This window comes from Ambystoma mexicanum, chromosome 10 (assembly GCF_040938575.1).
Source record: "Ambystoma mexicanum isolate Mex_15411 chromosome 10, UKY_AmexF1_1, whole genome shotgun sequence".
In the NCBI taxonomy this organism is placed as follows: domain Eukaryota; kingdom Metazoa; phylum Chordata; class Amphibia; order Caudata; family Ambystomatidae; genus Ambystoma; species Ambystoma mexicanum.
In genome coordinates, this window is record NC_090932.1 from 1,027,150,994 (window position 1) to 1,027,171,514 (window position 20,521).

The 20,521-nt window shown below is 43.4% G+C and overlaps 1 protein-coding gene across 3 annotated transcripts in view; it reads left to right on the forward strand.

Moving 5' to 3' along the window:
* CAPN10 (calpain 10) overlaps positions 1-20,521 on the forward strand; it is a 431,781-nt gene that overhangs the window by 66,296 nt on the left and 344,964 nt on the right. For all 3 annotated transcript variants that reach the window (XM_069618844.1, XM_069618843.1, XM_069618842.1), the window contains exons 2-3: positions 11,463-11,594; positions 12,277-12,473. In XM_069618844.1, the coding sequence (XP_069474945.1) occupies positions 11,463-11,594; positions 12,277-12,473 (329 nt within the window). The remainder of the gene's footprint in view (positions 1-11,462; positions 11,595-12,276; positions 12,474-20,521) is intronic.

Genomic DNA, 20,521 nt, shown 5'->3' on the forward strand with positions numbered 1-20,521 from the left:
AGAACATGCTCCAAAATGTATTTGGTGACTCTATTGCCATAAACACCTTTGCCTTCAGGCTTATCTTTACAATCATTTCTTGAAAATCTGGCCCTACCTAGTAGATGGGTACCAGGACCTTGTTCAACTCATGATCATTTATTTTCAAATGGTAGCATGGGCACTGATCTCTCCTTCCAGTGGATACCTGAATACCTGTAAGTATGTATTTGTTTTCAAATGCCAGCTAAAAGAAGCGCCTCAATAGGCTTCTTTCCAATGGTCATCATTTTTGTATTGGCTATATTAATTGTCAGACCATTTATTTCCGAATAATTATAAAGTGCATTTATAGTGCACTGGAAGCCTATGGCGGTCCTGTCCAGTATGACAGTATTGTCAGCATAAGCTACACCTTTACAAACAACTTCTTGAGTGGGTCGCTGATGTTAGGCGGAATTGCATGGAGTACCCACTGGGAACACCACACACAATTAGGACTACAGGTGTAAGCAAAAACCAACCTTTGGTATAAGTCTGTACCACACACTTTTGGTAGCGTGCTGAGCAGCCAGGCTTATCCCAAGAGGGAATGTGAGCAGTAAAAGAGGTTACACAGAAGTATCACAGTGGTTCAAGTAGACACGTACGCTCAAGGTTTCTTGGTAAAAATACTTAAACATTTATTTACTCAGTCATCTAGAAAACATTCACTAGTAGAAATCAACTCAATATTAAACATCAATTGCCCCTGTGATGAGAATCCGCCTGAAGCCCAAAGCCAAGTGTAACTCTTGGTATGACTCAGACCTCGTCTCCCTAAAACGCAAGTGCAAGGTTGGCGAGAGGAAATGGCGTGCTTCAAGTTCATCCTCTGACAAACTGGCTTGCCGCCTGCTGCAAAGGCAATACCGGCTCTCCATCCTCACCAAGAAGAGAGCTCATATCCAAGCCTGCGTCTCTGCAGCATCTAACAACTCAGCTGAACTCTTTAAAATCGGCAAGGAACTGGCCAATCCTGCCGCTGTCTCTACCTCTCCTGTCCCTTCCCAGGCCCTCTGCATGGCACTGGCTTCTCACTTCATTTCAAAAACTCAGGACATCCTGTCCTCACTCTCCTCTCTCTCCCTTCCCGCTATTCCCTGCTCTTCCTCTGGCCCTTCTGCAGCCACCCCTCCTCCCTCCTTATCGGCCTTTCACCTTTTCTCTCCAGACGAGGTTTCTAGATAAATCCGATCTGTGAAAGTCTCGTCGAAAAAGGTTCACCCCTGTTCCTCCAAAACTATCAAGGATCATATCGACTCCCTGGCTCCTGCCCTGGCGGATTTCTGCATCACTCCTTCGCCATTGGAGTCTTCCCTTCCCCCCTGAAGCACTCCCTTGTGCACCCTCTTCTTAAGAAACCCTCTGCCGACCCCTCCTGCCCGGCTAACTATCGCCCAATCTCCATCACTCCCTTCCTGGGAAAGCTCCTGGAGAAACTGGCCATCTCCCAGCTCAATCTCCACACTGAATCTGTTGGTTGTCTTCATGACCATCAGTCTGGCTTAAGAGCTGCCAGAAGCACGGAAACTGCTCTCCTGAACATACGTGAAGACCTTCTCACCAACCTCGACTCGAACACCCCTTGCGTTCTTATCTTGCTTGATCTCTCTTCTTCCTTTGACACTGTCAACCATGCCATCCTGCTCAACCGTCTCCATGATAACCTGGGTATCACTGGTCAGGCTCTGGCGTGGCTGACTTCTTTCCTCTCTGACCGACCCTCCCAGGTCCAACTTGGGTCCTTCCTCTCCGACATCTTTTTCTCTACCTCTGGTGTCCCCCAGGGGTCTAACCTCTCTCCCTGGCTGTTCAACCAATACCTGGCACTCCTTGCCCACCGCATCGCTGCTCTCTCTCCCAACTTTCAGTGCTATGCGGATGATACCCAGCTCATTTTCAGGCTACCCTCGGCCTCCTCCTCTCCTCCCTCATCTCTGGCTGTCTGTCTGCAATACAGGAATGGTGTGCCGCCAACGACCTCTGCCTTAATGCCAGTAAGACTGAGATTCTACTCATCGGCACACTCACTCCCTCCTTCCCTGCAGCTCTCTGGCCGGGCTCTCTTGGCCCTCCTCTCACTCCCACCTGCAAGGCTAAAAACCTTGGTCATCTTTGACTCTGCACTCTCCTTCTCCCCTCACATCTCTGACGTCTCTAAGAAGTCACACTACCAGCTGCACCTCCTTAGAGGTATTCTTCCTTTCCTCTCCTTCCCCCAGAAGCTCACCGTCTCCAGAGCCCTGGTCCTCTACAAGCTGGATTACTGTAAGAGCCTCTATCTTAATCTGCCTGCTTCCACTCTCCGCCCTCTGCAATTTATCCAGAACAGGACTGTGAGACTTGTCCTTGGCCTCAAGCCTAGGGATCGTATCTCTCCAGGACTGAAATCTCTGCACTGGCTCCCAGTGGCTGCGAGGATTAAGTTAAAAACCCTCTGCATTTTACACAAAGCCTTCTAGGGTCTGGGGCCGCACTTCCTTCAACTCTCCCTTCCTAAATATCTTCCCTCTCGAGCTCTTCGCTCATCTGCCTCCAACTCCTTAGGGTCAGTCGCTTCTCCAAGCAACAAGTTGGTGGCAGATCACTCTCTTCGGCAGGGGCCTCTCTGGAACAGCCTTCCTGCCTCCCTTAAACTCGAGGAGAACCATCTCCGGTTCCGGAAACACCTCAAAACCTTCCTCTTTGCTTCTGCTTTCTCTCCTCCCCTCCCTTGCTTAATTCCTGACTGATATTGCACTGGTTACCTGGCCACCCTTTCTGATCTCTGGCCCAGGCCCTGTCAATTACCCACCTGCACCGCCTCCCTGGCACTCCCTTGCACTTGGGGACTGTTTTTCAGTATCCCTTCAGTCCCCCTACCAGCACTTATGTCTGCACTTCCTTGCACTTGCCACTAGCTGTCTTTTTTTTTGTTGTTGTCTTTATTCCACTTCCCATGTACTGCACTTTCCCCTCCTCTCCGCTCCCCCTGCGCACTCCTTTCCCTATGCACTTGCGCGATCTGAATGACACCTGGCCTAGTAGGATCGTTGTCTGTCCTCCCTTTGTCCCCCCCCCGCCTCGTCGCGCCTTGAAACACTTGTGAATAGGCGCATTATAAATGCCATATCATATAATAATATACTACAGTACAAAACTCTAAGCTGTAGGGACAGTTTGAGCTCCCCTGAAAAAAGGAGCCAAATGGCACTTCACTTATTTTAAATAGGAATAAAAAGGCATAGGTTTGTACAGTGATTCGAAAACACTTCTGTTAGGCAATGCAAAGGTTCAATGTACCAGGAGGGTCAGTTCAATTCAATAGACCAGGCCAAAGTCAATAGTCTAGTGTTCTTGGATAGGACAGCACAGTTCTGGTACAAATGGAGAAATCTTTGTAAAAGTTTTTAGAAGTAGTTTAGACGAAAGAGAATGATCTGCTGGGTCCCAAGCTGATTAGGCCTGCAAGTTGGGAAAGTTTCATGAACTTTCACCGTGAGAGTTAGGATCCCTCAACCGGATGGCACAGTACCTTTGGTGAAGCAAAAAGATGTAGCTGAAGACGGCGGTTCCTGCAGATCTTGCTCTTCCTAAGCCTCAGTCGTGGGAGGACGTTGGGGGACTTGTGCACTGCACAGGATTGTCGCTGGAGCAAACAAAATGGAGTCACTTTGGTTCAGTCGCCGTTGCTTCAAGACACAAACTGGTTTCCCTCTCCTTGGCTAAACCTTAACCATCATTGAGAATGGTATCCAGGTGTCTTCTGAGCTGATTGGTCCCACCAACTCAAGGGCAGAAGCCGTCCTTGAAGGAGCTTCTCTGTCGAATAGAGATCTGGCAATTCGGAGTTGCAGGTCCAGTGGTTGCAGCAGCCGTCCTCTTCCAGCTCGTCTTCGGTTCTTTTGTTCCAGTGGTCGACTCTGCCTTCCAGTCCTGGAGACTCGCCTCTTACACAGTTTTCTCCCATTCATTCCAGCCTAGCTGTCACTCACCCAGCAGGGTGGCTGTCCTTACCGGACAGTCAGCCAGCCAATCACGCCAGAGTGTATATGGGTCTCCTAGGAGACCAAGCACAGGGAGTTTCGGGCATCTCCCTCGCTTCCTGCCCACCCCAGACACTCAGACGCCATGGGCGGACTTCAGTCCTGAAGCCCGCAAAAGGCTCACGAACAAAGGGACCAAACCTGGTTTGGCGCGCAGAGTTAAACACCAGAAGGACCTTTCCACAAAGAAACGGCGAAAAAAGATGATCAACACATATCGGCCCTGATTTCTAGCTACCGTTGTTCGCGGTTGGGAAAAATCATGGTAGTTCGTTATAAAACCACTGCCACCAGCCATTTCAATAGGAAAGGGTAACTTTTGACAGCTACAAGAGTGTCTAGACCTAGGGGATACTAAGTAACCCCTCCTGCACTCTATAGGAAGATAGTGTTTGCTGGGTCTATGAATTTAAAAAGACTAGTAAGTCAATTTAACTTTACATTCTCTGGGGAACAGTAGTTCATCCCAGAGAAGGTATTTAAACCTTGGGAAGTCCAAAGGACATCCCTGTGACATCCCTGTGCCACTGCACTAAAGGTGCTGTGACACAACAAATAGATGATGCCTGTGGAGTTATCTAACATTCCATAACCAAAGAACACAAGAGTAAAACACACATCAAAATACATGAGAGAGTGGGGATAAAAAGGCTCACACTCTCGCCAGGGGGGGAAGAAAAAAAGTCCTCAAATTCCAGCAAAGTTGCTGGGGGTCTCTAAGGTGAAGGGAATAAGCACATTTATGAGAATTCTCCCTAACAACTGATAACTCCTTATGCTTTCATTAAGTAACTTGGTACGGCTTTACCTATTTTGTCTTCTACTTTATGCACACATCTCAACCTCAGTCTTTGCCCTACTCACATCTAGATTGTGGTCTGCAAGAACATCATGATGTGCCCAATAGTTCAGCTAGCCCTGTTTCTGTGACTTACTGGCCCTCTTCTGTTTTGGTAACATATTAGTGAACATTTGATTTCTTCAGGAAGTCTCGCGTGCCAGGTTGGGATAGGGTGCTGCCTCAGTGGACCATCAACCTACTCTCTCAAGTGGCCCTGTAAGTGTTTACTGTTGCATGCATCGCTCAGTACTGTCTTATGTTGTCCCACCAATAGGCGCTTCTCCACCTCAATGTTGGTTCTCCATTCATCCCATACCCCAGTGTCTTGCACTGCCCATTCAACAACATTAGGATCAGCTGGAGGGCAGTGCGTCTTACCCCATCGCTCCCAGTCGTCCTTAGTCAATGCCACATTGCTCTTTCAGTTTGTCAACAACACTAGAGGATCTGTCAGATGCGGGGGCAAGTCTTTATAATTATATCTGGGTCGGGGCAGGGTTGAATTATGGAGGGCAGCAGCTTTGGTTTCCTTATTTGTGCCGTCCATTTTGCTTGGCACACATTCTTTATGGAATTGCATTCATACCAGTGTGCTATCATAGTCTGGGAACTTCGCATGGATTGCGCAGCTTATCAACGCTCTTTTTCAGCATTAGACATTCATTCTACATTCTCAAAGCCTTGTTACTTAACTGTCTCATATATTAATCTGCCTCTCTCATTTTCTCCTTCTGCTCTGATTCATCTAAAATCTGTGCACCATATTTCACCATATCATCCTTAGCTTGCCTTTCAATCTTTAACTCCTTCCATAAAGCTTGAAGTTTGAGTCTCCCTGTGCCTTTTTGGGGTACCTTTGGCCCTGTGTATGCAATATCTCTGCCAAGTACATTTTAGGGACAATGTCAACATCATGCCATGGCACACTGCCATCCATCATCCCTATTAATCCTAATGCAACGTCCTGAACCTTCTGTTTTGTCTCCCCCCCCCCCAGTGTGGGGAAGTAGTGGGAGCAGATGTCATCATGTTACGGGCTGTCTCGCCCAGAACCTGTTTGGTCCCTGCACCTTCATTTACACAGGTCCTCCTCTGAGACACACGCCACCACCCTGGTGCTTGATCAAGCAAAATCACTTATCTACCACACTGTGCCCCAACGCAAGGTTGGAGTCCCCTTTGGGAGAGTTACAACCACTAAAATACCATCCCTTCAACAACGGGACATCGGCATGAGGCCAGCAATCCCCCAGAACGTTCACAAATAATACAGTCATTGATGCACAATAACGAGGTCTCACCTCAGACCCTGTGGGGCATTCAGCATAAAGTTGCTTCTTAGTCGGCCTCGCCATGAGATGCATGCCCTCTCCTAGCACTTAGAGTAATGAAATGGTAAACCAGAACTTGCCTTTCAATCTTGTGCTTTAGCTGGATCCCCATGACCCTGTCACAATGGCAGACGCAGTCTGCTGGCATTCCCTGCTGCTGCAACCAGGTGTGATTATGACATGCCCAGTGACCAAGTCACTTTCGTTCAGCAGGGGTTGGCGGGCTTCTCCTTCCCCAGGATGCTCGGCCCCAGGCTGGATGGCCTCCAGTCCCTTTACCACCTCTTGCTTGCTGGGTCTCTTTCTGTGCCTGCTGTACCCTCGCCAATGCACTTGAGAGGAGCCATCTTTCATTCTCTCTCTCTGCGCCAAATCAAGAATCAACTCAATACCGTAACAAGGAGACTGACACCTAACAGCATGCAGCAAACAAAATTTATTAAAAAGATTTCAGAATATAAAGCAGCGGCTCACAAAGGAATCTCTACGCCGCCCCCAAATTATATAAGTATATTTCCTTCCAAGATTGGCAAGAAGTTTTCGGCATATTGCCTTCTGACATGGCCTTGTCCAGTTCAACATTGGAAGTCTTCCATTTGCGTCCAGTCCCCTCAGGGATCTTGCCTTCGTCAGTGGGTGGTTTCAGGGGCATCCCTTTTGGTGCCAATCTCTGGGCGTGCAAGAGAGACGCATCATAAAGTTTAAATGTTCTGGTATTCACAATCTCCTAAATTTGTCTTCATACTTCTTTGTTTTCTTGTCTTCGGTGTTTTCTTGTCTTCGGTGTTATACCCCGGAGAAACTGTTCCCCAGTTCTGGGCTTTGACCTTGCTAGGTACTTTCTATCTATGATAGATCTATTGCTTTCCATGTCTGGGAAAGTATCCATCCTGGGACCCTGTACACTGTCCCCATAAAGCATCTGTTAATTTCCCTGTTTCTCCAATCCCACATCCTGTTAGCTAACGTGGCGGCTCCTTGATTCCCCAAATCTGTCAACATGTGTCTTGACCGCCATGACACTCTGGCTAACTTCAGTTTGTACTTGCATATTTTGATGTATTTCATCCTGTGTATATGCTGCTGACACTGGGTACATTGTGTTCTTCCGTGTTTCATAACATGCCTTATATCATTATGAAGACTGCCTATCCTAATGGCCTCTATCCTTCAGCTTCTCTTGAAAAAGTACCTGGAGTCTGGTGCAGTCTCTATGCAGCCCACATTTCTCCTGCCAGGGGCGTCTAGCCATCATTGCCTAAAGAGGCATGTGTGCAAATCTGATAGTCGGCAGAAGCCCTGGACTGCAATTGTCCGTTATGGGTACTACACATGAAGGCAAATCCCGGTTCCCTATGTCCAAGTTGAGTGCTTCTTACCCAAGTAAACAATAGTCTCGGATAGATGCGTTCAAATGATGTCAGAAACCTTTGCAGTGATTCAGGCAATTGGTTCATTTAAGAAAGCTCTGAACAAGAGAGCAGGCTGCCACAAGGCACCAAAAGGTCTCTTTACCCTGTGGTGGCGTGACTACCCTCTTGATCACTCCCCAGACAGTCTACACTTGTAACATCCTTTCTTCTGTGAATGAAGATTTTCTCTATTAATGTTCAAATCTAACAAGCAACTGAAACATATTCACATCAACAGTGGTAACACACATTCTTGTGCAGGTATAGCTGTTTCTATGGAACGTTTGGAGACATTTCAAGCCTGTTAAACCTTTCATAGAGGTTTGATCTGGTTTTATTTTTGTAGGAGTTACTATTTCTTTTTTTTTTTCTTCTTTTTTTTTAATACTTGCCAGCCATGTGTTGCCACTAAAATGTATATACATATTATTAATAATTTGAATGATCCAACATAATTGTGTGATTTACCTTGTCTTGTTTGTTGTTGAGAAACTTCCTTTCCCATATATTTATTTAATTTATATACAGGAGGATCAATGCTCTTTTGATCACAAAAGAACGTACAATAGACAAGAAATTAGATTTGATGGGAAGCAGTGAGTTTCTTACAATGGGGTGAGTCTGAGGGACATTCTGACCAATACATAAGTGGAGATGCATAGATTAAGAAGAACCAACATTGGACATTTTTAAGTGCAAGTAGTTGATACGGCCAGCTGTGCTCGGGATGTGACCATAATGGGTGAAGTGCTAGAGTGGAAGCAGAGAAAGTGATGGACAGAGGCAGGCTGGAGGCGTGGGCAAACATGTTAGCTAGCAGGCAGATGAGGGGTCGGTTAAGAGGGTAACTCAGAGGTGAGAAGGAAGGCTTTTAGTATGGTTTTGAACAAATCCGTGTGACTGTTTCTCAGATGTATGGGGGAAGAGAATTCCATGCAGGTGGAGCAAGAAGAGAGAAAGAGCGCTAGCGAGAGGAGGCACAGCGAAGGCGAGGAGCCATCAGGGTAGTTGGAAAGGCAGAGCAGAGATTACGGGAAGATTTGTAGAGTTGGATAGAGGCTCTCATCTATACTATCTTTGTGGGGGGTTGGGCGGCGGTTTGCATTATGGAAAAGCAAGACCTGGACATGACTGGTAAATTACTGTAGAACTTCAACCTGATCACTCAGACTTTTAAAAGAGAAAAATCATTCATCCCTTCAGCTATAGGGGAGGCTTGGCTACTCTGTTTCCAGTCGTTGTGCTTGCTTGTAGACTTCCAATTGCAGTGGCAAAATCTTCACCACTAGGGATCTTCCTATCCACCTGTGTTTACTCCCACTTTGAGGGTAATTCATGGGGATGCACTGCAGATTCATTGGCAGTTTAACACGTTGGTTCTAGAAATGGTGCTCTTTTTCAAAGGTAAACAGTAAGGGAGGATAAATACATTTTTGCTGTAGTAAAGGCAATAAGCAGATCACGCCAGCTATGCAGAACTTTGATGCCTTGGATGGAGACGAAATGCTTTAACCTTTTGCTCTTAGTATTGAAACTGATAAGTACAACTGGTAGGCTGTGTAGGATCCTCGCGCTGTCCTTGTCCTTTTGACCAATGAAAGGAAGAATCGACTCTGGATATAAAGTAGCACAAACTGGGATCAAAATGAGTTTATGAAAGGGTTGTATATCAATTATTGTTTTATAACGTGCTTGATATCAGAGACCAGTGTCTAAGCGTGGGACCGGGATTCGAACCTGTTTTGCAATGGGTGGTCTTGCCCCTGGGCTATCCTCCCAGCCCATTAGAAAGTGAGCATAAGATTTATCTGGAGAAAATGGTACTTCTATACTTAATATGAGGCACATTTATCTTCAGCATGTGAATTAAGTATTGTTACTTTTTATATGCAGTGAAATAACAAACCTGTTGGCACATTGGGCGTTATTATGAGTTCAGCGGTGCAAGAAAAAATGGTGGTCAAGTTATTGCCACTATACCACAATATGTCCACACCAATGAGGTCCAACCTCTGAGATGAAGGGGAGAATACACCTCCAACATATAGCTGGATGTTAAACCTACCCCGTCAAAAGATCATTTGGATTACCGTTCGCTGTAATTCTGGTTAAACAAATGGGGATTTAGTCCCACATATTTGAGTGGTGGTAACAATAAACTTGTAGGGTGATGATTGCAATGGCGTCGCCAACTCGTAATCACGCCCAATATGTTTATATGTTTTGAGTTTGTTCCTGAGGACTCCCATGTGGAGTGATGTAAAAATAAAGGGGAAACTATATAATCCAGGTTTTAAAATGTATACTGCTCAGTAAAAACAAAATGTATGCATGTCTGAATGGATGAATGTCTGCCTGCTCAGTACTTTGCCGATTATGAACTCCAGATTGGAGGTATTACAAAGGCCAAAAAAACCACACAAGGTGACTTGTGACTCATAGTGCGCAACTTTCCATAGTTTCTTTTAAAGCAAAATCACAGTTTGAGATGTGATTAAGATGCAAGAGGCCTTATAGACAGAATCCACATTTATTAGTGTCCAAAATGACCAGGAAAGTAATTGCTCGTGTTTACACCGGTGCAGCGCCAGTTTTCTGGACTCAATAGGTGCTCCAGGAGAGCTGTCCTAAACTACCCAGGCTACTATAAGCCACTTCTAATACATATAATTTAATGCAAATGTTCATTGCTTGTCTGCCCTTAGGTTTTGTATATGTAGGTTGGGAGGGAGTGCTTTTGTGAGGTTATGTATATGTAGGTTGGGAGGGAGTGCTTTGTGTGCCCCTCAAAGTCTCAGGGACTTGCTACCCAAACGTTTGTTATTGACTGCAGCACTCTTGGCCCCTCGGGTGAGGGTGTTGAGAGAAAGGGGCTAGGAGTGCGTTTGCCTGTGTCAGGGTTGATTTGTGTATTTTATCATTTATTTTCTCTCCGATGGTACAACATATCCTCCAAAGGAAAAAACTGTTACTTATATAAACTGTCTTTATTATTCCCGATGGTTCAAGTGATGTACCCTCTGCTCTCTTAATTGTTAATTTCCATTTAAGTGAGACCCTACATTTGCTGAAGAACCTCAAAGAGGCCGCTGGCATTTGGTTGTTCTCCGCAAATCATTTTTTCCAGATTGGGGCAGTTTAGAAGGATGGTCGTGTTGGGTGAATTTTTTTTTGATTACTTTTATAAACACGCCTGGCCCCTGTTTCATTTGAAATGGCTTCGCTTTACTAGTAAATTTGCTCACTGCTATAATATTCATTCTCTTCACCCCCATCTCCCCCCCCCCGCCCAAAAACTCCCCATGGCTCTCATCGAGAAACGGGTCTCTTCTCCACCTTTCAAAACATTCCACTTGCTCCTCCCTCCCCACCCCAAAAGATCAATTTTTTTGACTAAAATGTCCCCAATCATAGACGCTCCCACTCACTGACCGTTTTTCATTCCCGCACCTTCACCTCTTCTAAATTGGTCCCCCTTCACCCAAAACGTGGCCATTATCTGGTAAACATGTTCTCTTAACAAAAACAAATTAATTCTCGGGCTTTCCGTTAAAAACCAAGCCTCCCCTCATAAATCCCTTTATTGAATTATTTTCTTACATCTCCCCTAAATTGTCCTGCAATTTCTATTCAAAATTATGCTTCACCTTTTCTATACTAATAAAGCAATGTTAGATTTTGTTTTTTGTTTTTTAATCCATGTTCCTTCTAGGGCAAGCATTCTTTGAAGTCATCTTAGTGTATGGGCACGTTTTTACTTAAGCACACAATCGGTCGCGTTCCTGATCTTGCTGTTTTATTTTTAGTTTGCTAATCTATGGTTTTGTTGTAGGACATTTGTCCCTGCCCTCGGTTATTTCCAGATAAGGCACAGGAAGGCCAGGTGAAGCAAGGAATTCTGGGAGATTGCTGGTTCCTGTGTGCATGTGCGGTCCTTCAGAGGAATGAAAGCCTGAGGGCCCAGGTGAGCAAAGAGGCTTTGCATGGACATTTTATTTGTCACAGAATCCTAGAACTGTGGAGTTTTCTTGACGACTGTACCCCCACACCTCCTTGGTGGTGCTGTGTTCATTATTTCACTACTTTTTATTTTTTTTAGAACTATATGATACCATAAAACACAGTAACAAAGACCTGTAAATAACTTTTGGCAAAAAAAGTTTTAAAAATCTACTCAGTTGTAAATTCGTTTTCAAGTCAGGAAAAATCGGGTTAAGAAAATGTCTTTAAAGAGGGATAAAATATTTTAATAAACCACACGAGGAAGTAAGCGGAAAAGATATATGTGCAGCTGAAGAGTTACTAGAAGGTGTTATCGTGATTAGTTTTTTCAAAGGTACGATTTTGTGTATTTGTTTTTTTTCTTAGCTCTTTAAATACCGCCCAGTCCTCCCTCATACTTTGTTTTTTTTTATTGGTGTAAACTAAGCCAAAATAATTATCAACCTGACCCTTTCAAATAATATATTGTATGGGATACACACTATACATGGTTCTTTATGTCTAACATCTTTGGAAATGGAGCTCTAAAAGTATGTATTTACTAATTAATGGAACTTTTATCCTTTGAATAAAGCTTTTGAACTTTGCATTTGCATAAGGTGCTTTACTTTAAATCGTCTCATTACTTTTTTCTTTATTTGCAGGTGTTTCCACCTGGACAGCCAGGCTGGACAGAGCCCGGCTACACGGGACATTTTACTTGCCGGTTTTGGCAGTTTGGGCAGTGGGTGGAGATTACCATCGATGATCGCTTGCCTTGCATCGCTGGACAGCTTTGCTTCTCTAGGTGCCAGCCTGAAGATGTGTTCTGGCTCCCGTTGCTGGAAAAGGCATATGCCAAGTGGGTAACAGTAACTTTGGGCTGGGCTTGAGGTTGTCTAAAAGCATATAATGAATGTAGGGGGAGCATGGTAGGTGAGTGTGTGGGACCATTTGTAGAGTATGCATGGTACCCTCAGCGGCCTCTTGGCATTGCTGGGAGGTTTGTTTTCACTGAGGGTGCGTGGGGTGAAGGCAACTGGATATAGGGCCAAAACTGCAGAGTACATGTTCGACATTTGCTTATAACTGTGTTTCTGAGGAATATCATTTACTGCAGATTGAAGTTATAACCCTTTACCACTGGGGATTTTTCAGGTTATTGTTAGGGTATTTATTGAGCGTGAACCTAGGTTTGGGAAGCAACGGAGTGCTTTACAATCATCTGGTAGCTTTCCATTGTATTCTTTTGTTTTTTGCTTGGTTGATAAAATGCAAAAACAGACCACCTGTATTCTACTAAGTCTTAGGCCCTTAACACGACAGTTAGGTCAACTGCATGAGGATGCAATCAACCCCATACAGGTATTGGCTTTATTGGTGAAAGACAGCTTCAATACCTAGGTACAGCAGAATCTGTGCATAAAAGGCATTGGCTTAAGTTTTCCATCCTTCTCAGTAACATGTATGATACTGATATAATCTATCCCTCTCCTAATCTCAAAGAGCAGCGCAGTAACCAAAAGGGAGGGCCTGAATCACAAAGAAATACGTTTGTGAACGCATTGTACAGTAGGCACAACTTGCGCCTCCAACTATATGCAAATACAGTGGAAATGGTGATTTGCAAACCATTCCAAGCATCTTCTACCCAAGTTGAAGCTACCACACCATGTGTGTACACAACAATTCTGAGTCCCCTAAAAGGGCAATTCCCCAAGTGCTGGACCCTGTAAGGAAACTTTAACATGGGCAGGTAAAAACCTGGAAAACAAATGCATATGTTTTTTGATGAAAGTGTTGCCATTTATAGGTTTTAACTAGAGCCATGTCATGTGGGTGTATCCAATCCACACTTGTATATTCTATTCATTCTGTTCATTTTCTTTTTATTGCCTATCCATTTTCAACACAGGACTAAAAGTTCCACAATACCAAGAATAAAACAGGACTTGATGGGACGCACCTGACTAACAGTGGCCTAGTTGAGAGCTATGGTCAAGCAGTGAAATCAATTAACGTTTGATACAGTATAATACATAACACGCTCCGCAATGGATGTGGTGTCAACCAATAAAGTATGAATACCATATAGAAGGATTGCGATTCATATTATTTTTTCTATTAAGTTGCAGGGACACTTTACGCATCAGGAGTGTTTAGATTATTTGGTTGGTGTCTAAGGTTTTTGATAACATGGTGTGCCATAATGGGGGATGGTAATCATTTGCTCTACACCACTATAATGTTGGCAGTTGTTGGTTTGGGACATTAGAGGAGTGATGGATGAATAGAGATGTTGTAGATTCATCTCTCAATTTCAGTTCTATAATATTAAGCTTAAAGTGAATCGTGATAGTTGGGCAACTTTAGCTAGTGAGCTTTGGATATCATTTGGTCTGAAATATTATACTTGTGTGGTTTTGGTATTAACGTTTTGTTGTTTAATATTGTTTTTTAAATGGGTCTTTGGAGGCTCCAGCGACAAACGTTATCAGAAAAAATAAATATTATTAAGCAATCATTTGTGAATTTTTGCTATTACATTTATTAACACCACTGACGTATTCCCTGATGAAGAGTGAGATGCTTGACACACAATGAATGGAGCTGCAAATGTTTTCAGAAGTGCCTTAAGTCTGTGTTTCTAATTCATGTATATAGGTACAATATATAATCTACATGACTGGGTGCATTCTTGCTATTGAATAGAAGGTTGGTGTAGTATGTTACAGATTTACACTGGATCTAATCTTGATGACTATAACACATTTTCTTCGCGAGAGAAGGCCGCTGGTAATTGTTTCTAAAATGTATCTGGATTGTCTGGATAACTCTGACCCTGTTTCAGAGTTGGTTTGCAACCTCCTGCACTATTTGTAATTATGATGTGTGCATTTTATTAAAATACTATATTCTAGAGCCAGAATTGATGTGGGAGTTGGTGTTGGGCTTCAGGGCTTTTCTTCCCACCTCTTGTCTATATGTGGTGTGTGCTTACCACCAGGTATAAGGCCTACACAATATAGCAAATGGTATTCGAACACTGTACTATGCGTTGTGCAGGCATTGGTCTTTTTTATTAGAATTTATTCCACCTCCGCCCCATCAATATATGTTGTGTGGCTTGCTGTGAGTGTGGACACACATTAAAGTATAGGGGTAACAAGAGTCCTCAAACACATTACTGTTTTTATGCATATACTTTGTACTTGTATTATCTGCTCAAGCACTCAGTGTCAACAGATAGAGAGTTATATGTGTAACATAATAAATGCATATATTTTTCAGTGTGGTGTATTTTCTATGAGTAAATGTATTTATGTCAGGCTGCTACCCCTTCCTGAGAGTTACGCCTGGTTGCTCTTCCCTGTTCCCTTACCTTTAAGAGAGGTTTGGCTTCCCATTTTTTTGGTTGTGTGTTCAGTTGCTCCCCCCTGGAACACCAGGGTTAGCGGTTGTACAGCCCGCAACAGCAGGTTGCAAAAAAAACAAAAAAACTCCTTTAACTGTGGCCATGAAACATCAGCGATTTTTATTCCCCATCCCCCACACCTGCCGTTCATATTAAACCATGCCTTCCAGCCTCTTGTCTGGTCCGAGTTATTTCGTATTACTTGTAGAACTGCAGGTTTCAGAACAGAGTTCCAGTTCCACACTTCTATGGGACACATTTTCTTTTTTCTTTGTTTGGACTCCTGGCCTGATTTTTTTGGGATGACTGTAAAGCCGTATGCTTTACTTCTGTTATCTTTTGGCTTATTCTCATGGGGAAACTGATCAGCCTACAAGTACTGAGAGACTATCTCTCTCTTAATGGATTTCTTGTATTTTTACAAGTGTGCACATATCCCTTAAGTGAGGTGTAGTTAGGATATTTTGTATCTGTATAACCTTTTCTGCAATTAATTTGTTTACTTTTACAAGTACCTAGTATGAGCTGATGGTAGCGGATCGTTTTCTACCATGTTTCATACTTTTTACTGGTGCACCATTACATTTACCGCAATTGGCTACTAAAGGTTCTAGCATGCTAAGATGGCTGCGCCACCTGCTCCTTTGTTCATCCATTGAAGATCATCTCTCTCCGCCTGATCTTGGTGACACCTGTTGCAGCCCGTCTTCTTCGCTCCTTGGCGGTGTCCTGAGGTGTCTTGAGATCACCTGCTCTGCAGAATTCTTGATTTCATTCTTTTTTTTTCTTTTCTTTGCCTGGATTTTCCTGGAAGGTGCCTTGAACCTAGTTTCAAGCACTGTGACTGACCCAGACTAAATCCCAATGCTGAAAGTGACCCCTGCACCAGAAATGCCTGGGCCACCCTTGACTGGACCAAGCACAGAAGAAAGTGTCCCCAACAAAATCTGGAACCTGCTCAGTGGTCTCTGGAGAAATATGAGTCAGTGTGGGGGTTCACCTCCCCTGCTCTCCATAGGCCTAATGTGCTGTCTCTATCTCACTCTTTTCTGACTTTGGTCAGTGGAGGCTTTTAGGAACGATTTCTTTCTTTTGCACCTTTTCGCTTCTTTTTGTAAAATGTTGTTTTACCCATGCACTTTTGTGTTTACCGCAAATGGCTTCTAATGGTGGCTAGCACCCAAAGCTGTCCCACAAGGTTTTTTGCTGTTTCTTTGGCCATATTGTAGTTCAGCCTTCTTCCTGCACCCTCATGGCAGAACAACCCCTATAGGTCATGCACTTGCCCGGCAAAGCTGCTGCTTTCATGGGGTAGTAAGCCTTTGTGTATGTGAGCCAAAGGGAGGGGGCTGGGACTGTATGGTCCCAGTCCACATGCATTGGTGCCAGAGAGCCTGCTGCTGGGCGGATGTGAAAGCAGTTGTCCCTTACTGGACAACTACTGGCTGTTTCAATGTGGCAGATATTTTCCATTGGTTGGTTTGGTTTTGCTTCCAGCTCCAATTCTGGATGAGGAGGACTTCTGCAGCCATTCTTCCGATCTACGTTTGAGCCAAGATTCCTGCAGAGCAGCCTGCTGACAACCCAAGGACGACTTTTGCAGTGGACCAGTATTCTCTCCAGTCCTTCCCGGTGAAGCTCTACTCCTCTGCCTGATATCCGAAGACTCTCGGTGGTGCTTCAGCACTTTTATTAGTGGAACCAACTAGTCTTGATGCCTACTCAAGGTTGCATGCTCCAGAATGTTTTGGAAGTGTCCCTAGACTGCCCAGTGGAATGAACAGCTACCTCACTGCAGCCATCGCTAGTTTGCGTTAAGCCCGCAACTTTGGTTGTCACCAGCTTGTGTCATAAGTCGCTTTCTCCTGAAATTTCAGCAACCTACCGTCAAAGGAACCTGAGCTGGATATGTGACCACACCTGGAAGATTATTATTTTACAAAGAGGGGTGCCCCCTGCGTGTTCAGTGGGTGTTCGGGGCAAAGTACAAAGAAAACGCAAGGTTTTAACTCTCACTATTAGTTGACCAGGCAATTATGGTCTCGGTTCAGGTTCACTTTTTCCAACCAATAAATGTTCTGCTTCGTAAGAGGTCAGAAAGAAAATAGGAAAATACCAAAGAGAACAAGTAGGGCAAACACGGAAAATATATTCAGTCATACATTTTATTAATTGATATAAACAGAAAGAAAAAAAATGGTTAAAATGAATAATGTTATTCATTGTTCTGAGTAAAGAAATTGTATACAGTGATACTTATGAGCAATACCAAACAGAATTTGCCCATAAAGTGTTCAGAGAAATTTAATCACAAAAAACAAAAACCGATCTCTTAAAAGGTTAACATTGATTACTTCTTTATTAGTATGGCTTTGAGTGATCAAACAATCTCAACAAACATACTAGAGAGAGGTATCTCAGATCATGCTCTGTTGGACCTCCAGTTGATTTTGGATAGTAAGAGTACTAAGACGAGGAGGTGGAAGATGCAAGCTGAAATGCTGAAAGATAATTTGGTTGTAGAGGGCTTGGAGGCTTTCATTGGTCATTACTTTAATGAAAATTTAGACTCGGCCAGTATTAAGTCTGTTTGGGACTGTTTTAAGGCGGTTTTGAGGGGTGAATTGATTAGTAGAGCTGCCCATGTGAAGAAAAAAAAACAACGTTTGATTGGTGATTTGGAGGAAGAGATTAAAAATTTGCAGAGAGTCTGTGCTACTAACGGTTCAGGACAATCCAAACTGAAATTGCGTAAGTTGGAGGCGGAATTGGAGACCCACATTCAAAACTTGGCAAGCAAGAGTTTGTTTTATTCGAAACAGAAGTCCTGGGAATCGGGTGATCGTAATGGCAAACTATTGGCGTATAAGCTTAGGGAGATGGTGTCTGATTCATGTGTCTCTTCTATCCAAACTGATGGGGGAGTTACTTTAAATAGAAATGGCGATATTTGTAGTTACTTCAAGGGTTATTATGAGGCATTGTATGGAGAAGATTGTGACCCGACTTCTGATAGACTGGACACATTTTTTGAGAAAATTTTAATCTCTAGCCTGACTCAGGAACAACGTGCCTCTCTTGATGCTGCAATCGAGGTTGCTGAGGTTAGTTTGGCTATATCGCAAATGAATGATGGAAAATCGCCAGGTTCAGATGGTATTGTCTCAGAATTTGATGTTCAGTTGGCACCTGTGTTGTGTGACCTTTATAATGATTTTGTGGTATCGGGTATGATGTGTGATTCCATGAAAGAGGCAATGATTGTGGTGATCCCAAAACCTAATAAAGATCACACTAGATGTGGGAATTATAGGCCAATCTCAATGCTAAATGTGGACCTTAAAATTTTCACAAAAATTTGGGCTAACAGATTGGGTTTTTGTATGAGAGATCTGGTTGATGGGTCACAGGTGGGTTTTATTCCAGGGAGATATGGTTATGACAATATTCGAACCGTGTTAAACGTGGTTGATGACCGATTTGGGAAGGACACAAATGAAGTCATAGGTTTTTTTGATGCTGAAAAAGCCTTTGATAGGGTAAACTGGAAATTTCTGGAATTCACTTTACTGAAAATGGGTTTTGGCCCGATTTTTATGAGGATGGTAGATTGTATTCATAATGATGTTAAGGCCCGGGTGTTGGTTAATGGGGTGGTTTCAGATCCATTTCAGTTGTTAAGGGGCACGAGACAAGGCTGTCCGTTGTCACCTTTTTTCTTTGATTTGGCGTTGGAACCTCTTGTTACTTATCTCAGACAATGTGAGATTATTAAGGGTATTAATGTTGGGAAGGTTGAAGTGAAAGTTCTATCGTATGCTGATGATATGCTCCTTATGTTATCGAATCCGGAAGTGTGTGGAGATGTAATAAAATCAATGTTTCAAGAAGTGGGTGAATTGTCAGGACACAAGGTGAATTGGGACAAGACTGAGGTTTTTCCTTTGTCTGGTCGGCGTGTGAATACGGTTTTGAACACATGGAATTGTAAATGGTCTCCAGAGGGGGTTAAATATCTAGGAATTCATATTATTGGGGACTTGAAGAAATTACAGCAATATAATCTGAATTTGGTGCATGCGCAAATGTCATAGGAGATGGGAGAAATTGACTCTGAACCTGTGGGCAAAGATCAATGCAATTAAGATGGTTCTTTTGCCAAAAATCTTGTATGTTATTCAATCCATCCCGTTGTTGTTGTATAAGAAGCAGTTACCTAAGATTGAGAAACTATTTTCTTCTTTCTTGTGGGGTTCTGGTAAGAGGCCTCGGATTCCGAAATACATGCTAGTGCAAAAAGTTGAAGATGGAGGTTTTGGATTTCCTGACTTGATGAAATACTATAAAGCATTTGTACTTAAAAAAAAGCTCATATTACTTTAGGGATAGAGCGGTGAATGAACCAATTTGGTTGCGTATGGAAAGGGGTGTTTGTGCTCCCTTTGACTTGAGATCCATATATAGTATGGATAAATTGCCGATTAAGAGATTGAAGTTGCGCCCGGTTGTGGCTACTAGACAAGTAATTGGGGAGTGGTTTCGGGATAATGATATGAGTTATGGATTCAGTAGAGATGCTTCTATATGGTACAATGCTGCTTTGCAGATTGATAATAAATGTTTGAGTTGGCCTAGTTGGATTAATAAGGGTATCCTGAAATTGGCAGATGTATTGGATGGGGATAGGTTATTGAGTTTTGAGGCATTAGTGAACAGGTATGGTTTGAGGCGAAGTGAATTGAATAGATACTTGACTTTTGAAAATTTGATAACTTGTAGATTGGTTTTGGCTGATGGGTCTATTGGAAATAAACCGGAGATTGCTACCTTATTGGAAGGTCCGGAATATGGAGTGCGTACTTATATGCAATTTATGCCTATTAATGAGAAACTTCGGGAGGCATGGTCTAGATTGAGAAATACTTGGTCTGATGATGTTCTGGATGAGATTTCTGAGTTGGATTGGAAATACATTCTAAAGGTTAATTTGCATTTGGGTCCTGATGTGGGCTTACGATTAATTCGACAAAAAATTATTGGGAAGGTGTATTGGACACCTGTTAGGATGTTTAGATTGGGGCTCCGACCGGATGATTTGTGTTGGAGTTGTAACAGGGATAGAGGTACTTTAGTGCATTTACTGTGGGATTGCCCGAGAGTGCTGGACTTTTGGACGGCAGTGATTGATAGAATTGATTTGATTTTTGATGTGATTTTGCGGAGGTCGGCAGTGAATGTCATCTTACTTTCCCGTAAAGACAGGAGTGGTCGAATTGCGAGACATTCTTGCTGGATTGATAGGGCCATTATGGTGGCTATTAAGTTGATTCTCAGGGTTTGGAAATCAAGGAAGAAACCTAATGTTGATGAGTGGCTGACAGAATTACATGTGTTGGCGCAGTTTCACTATGGTTGGTTTTCAGCTTGAAATTAACTGTTTAAGATACTTATGTCAGTTTGTATATTTCATGCTTATACTGTCTGTGAAACATTGT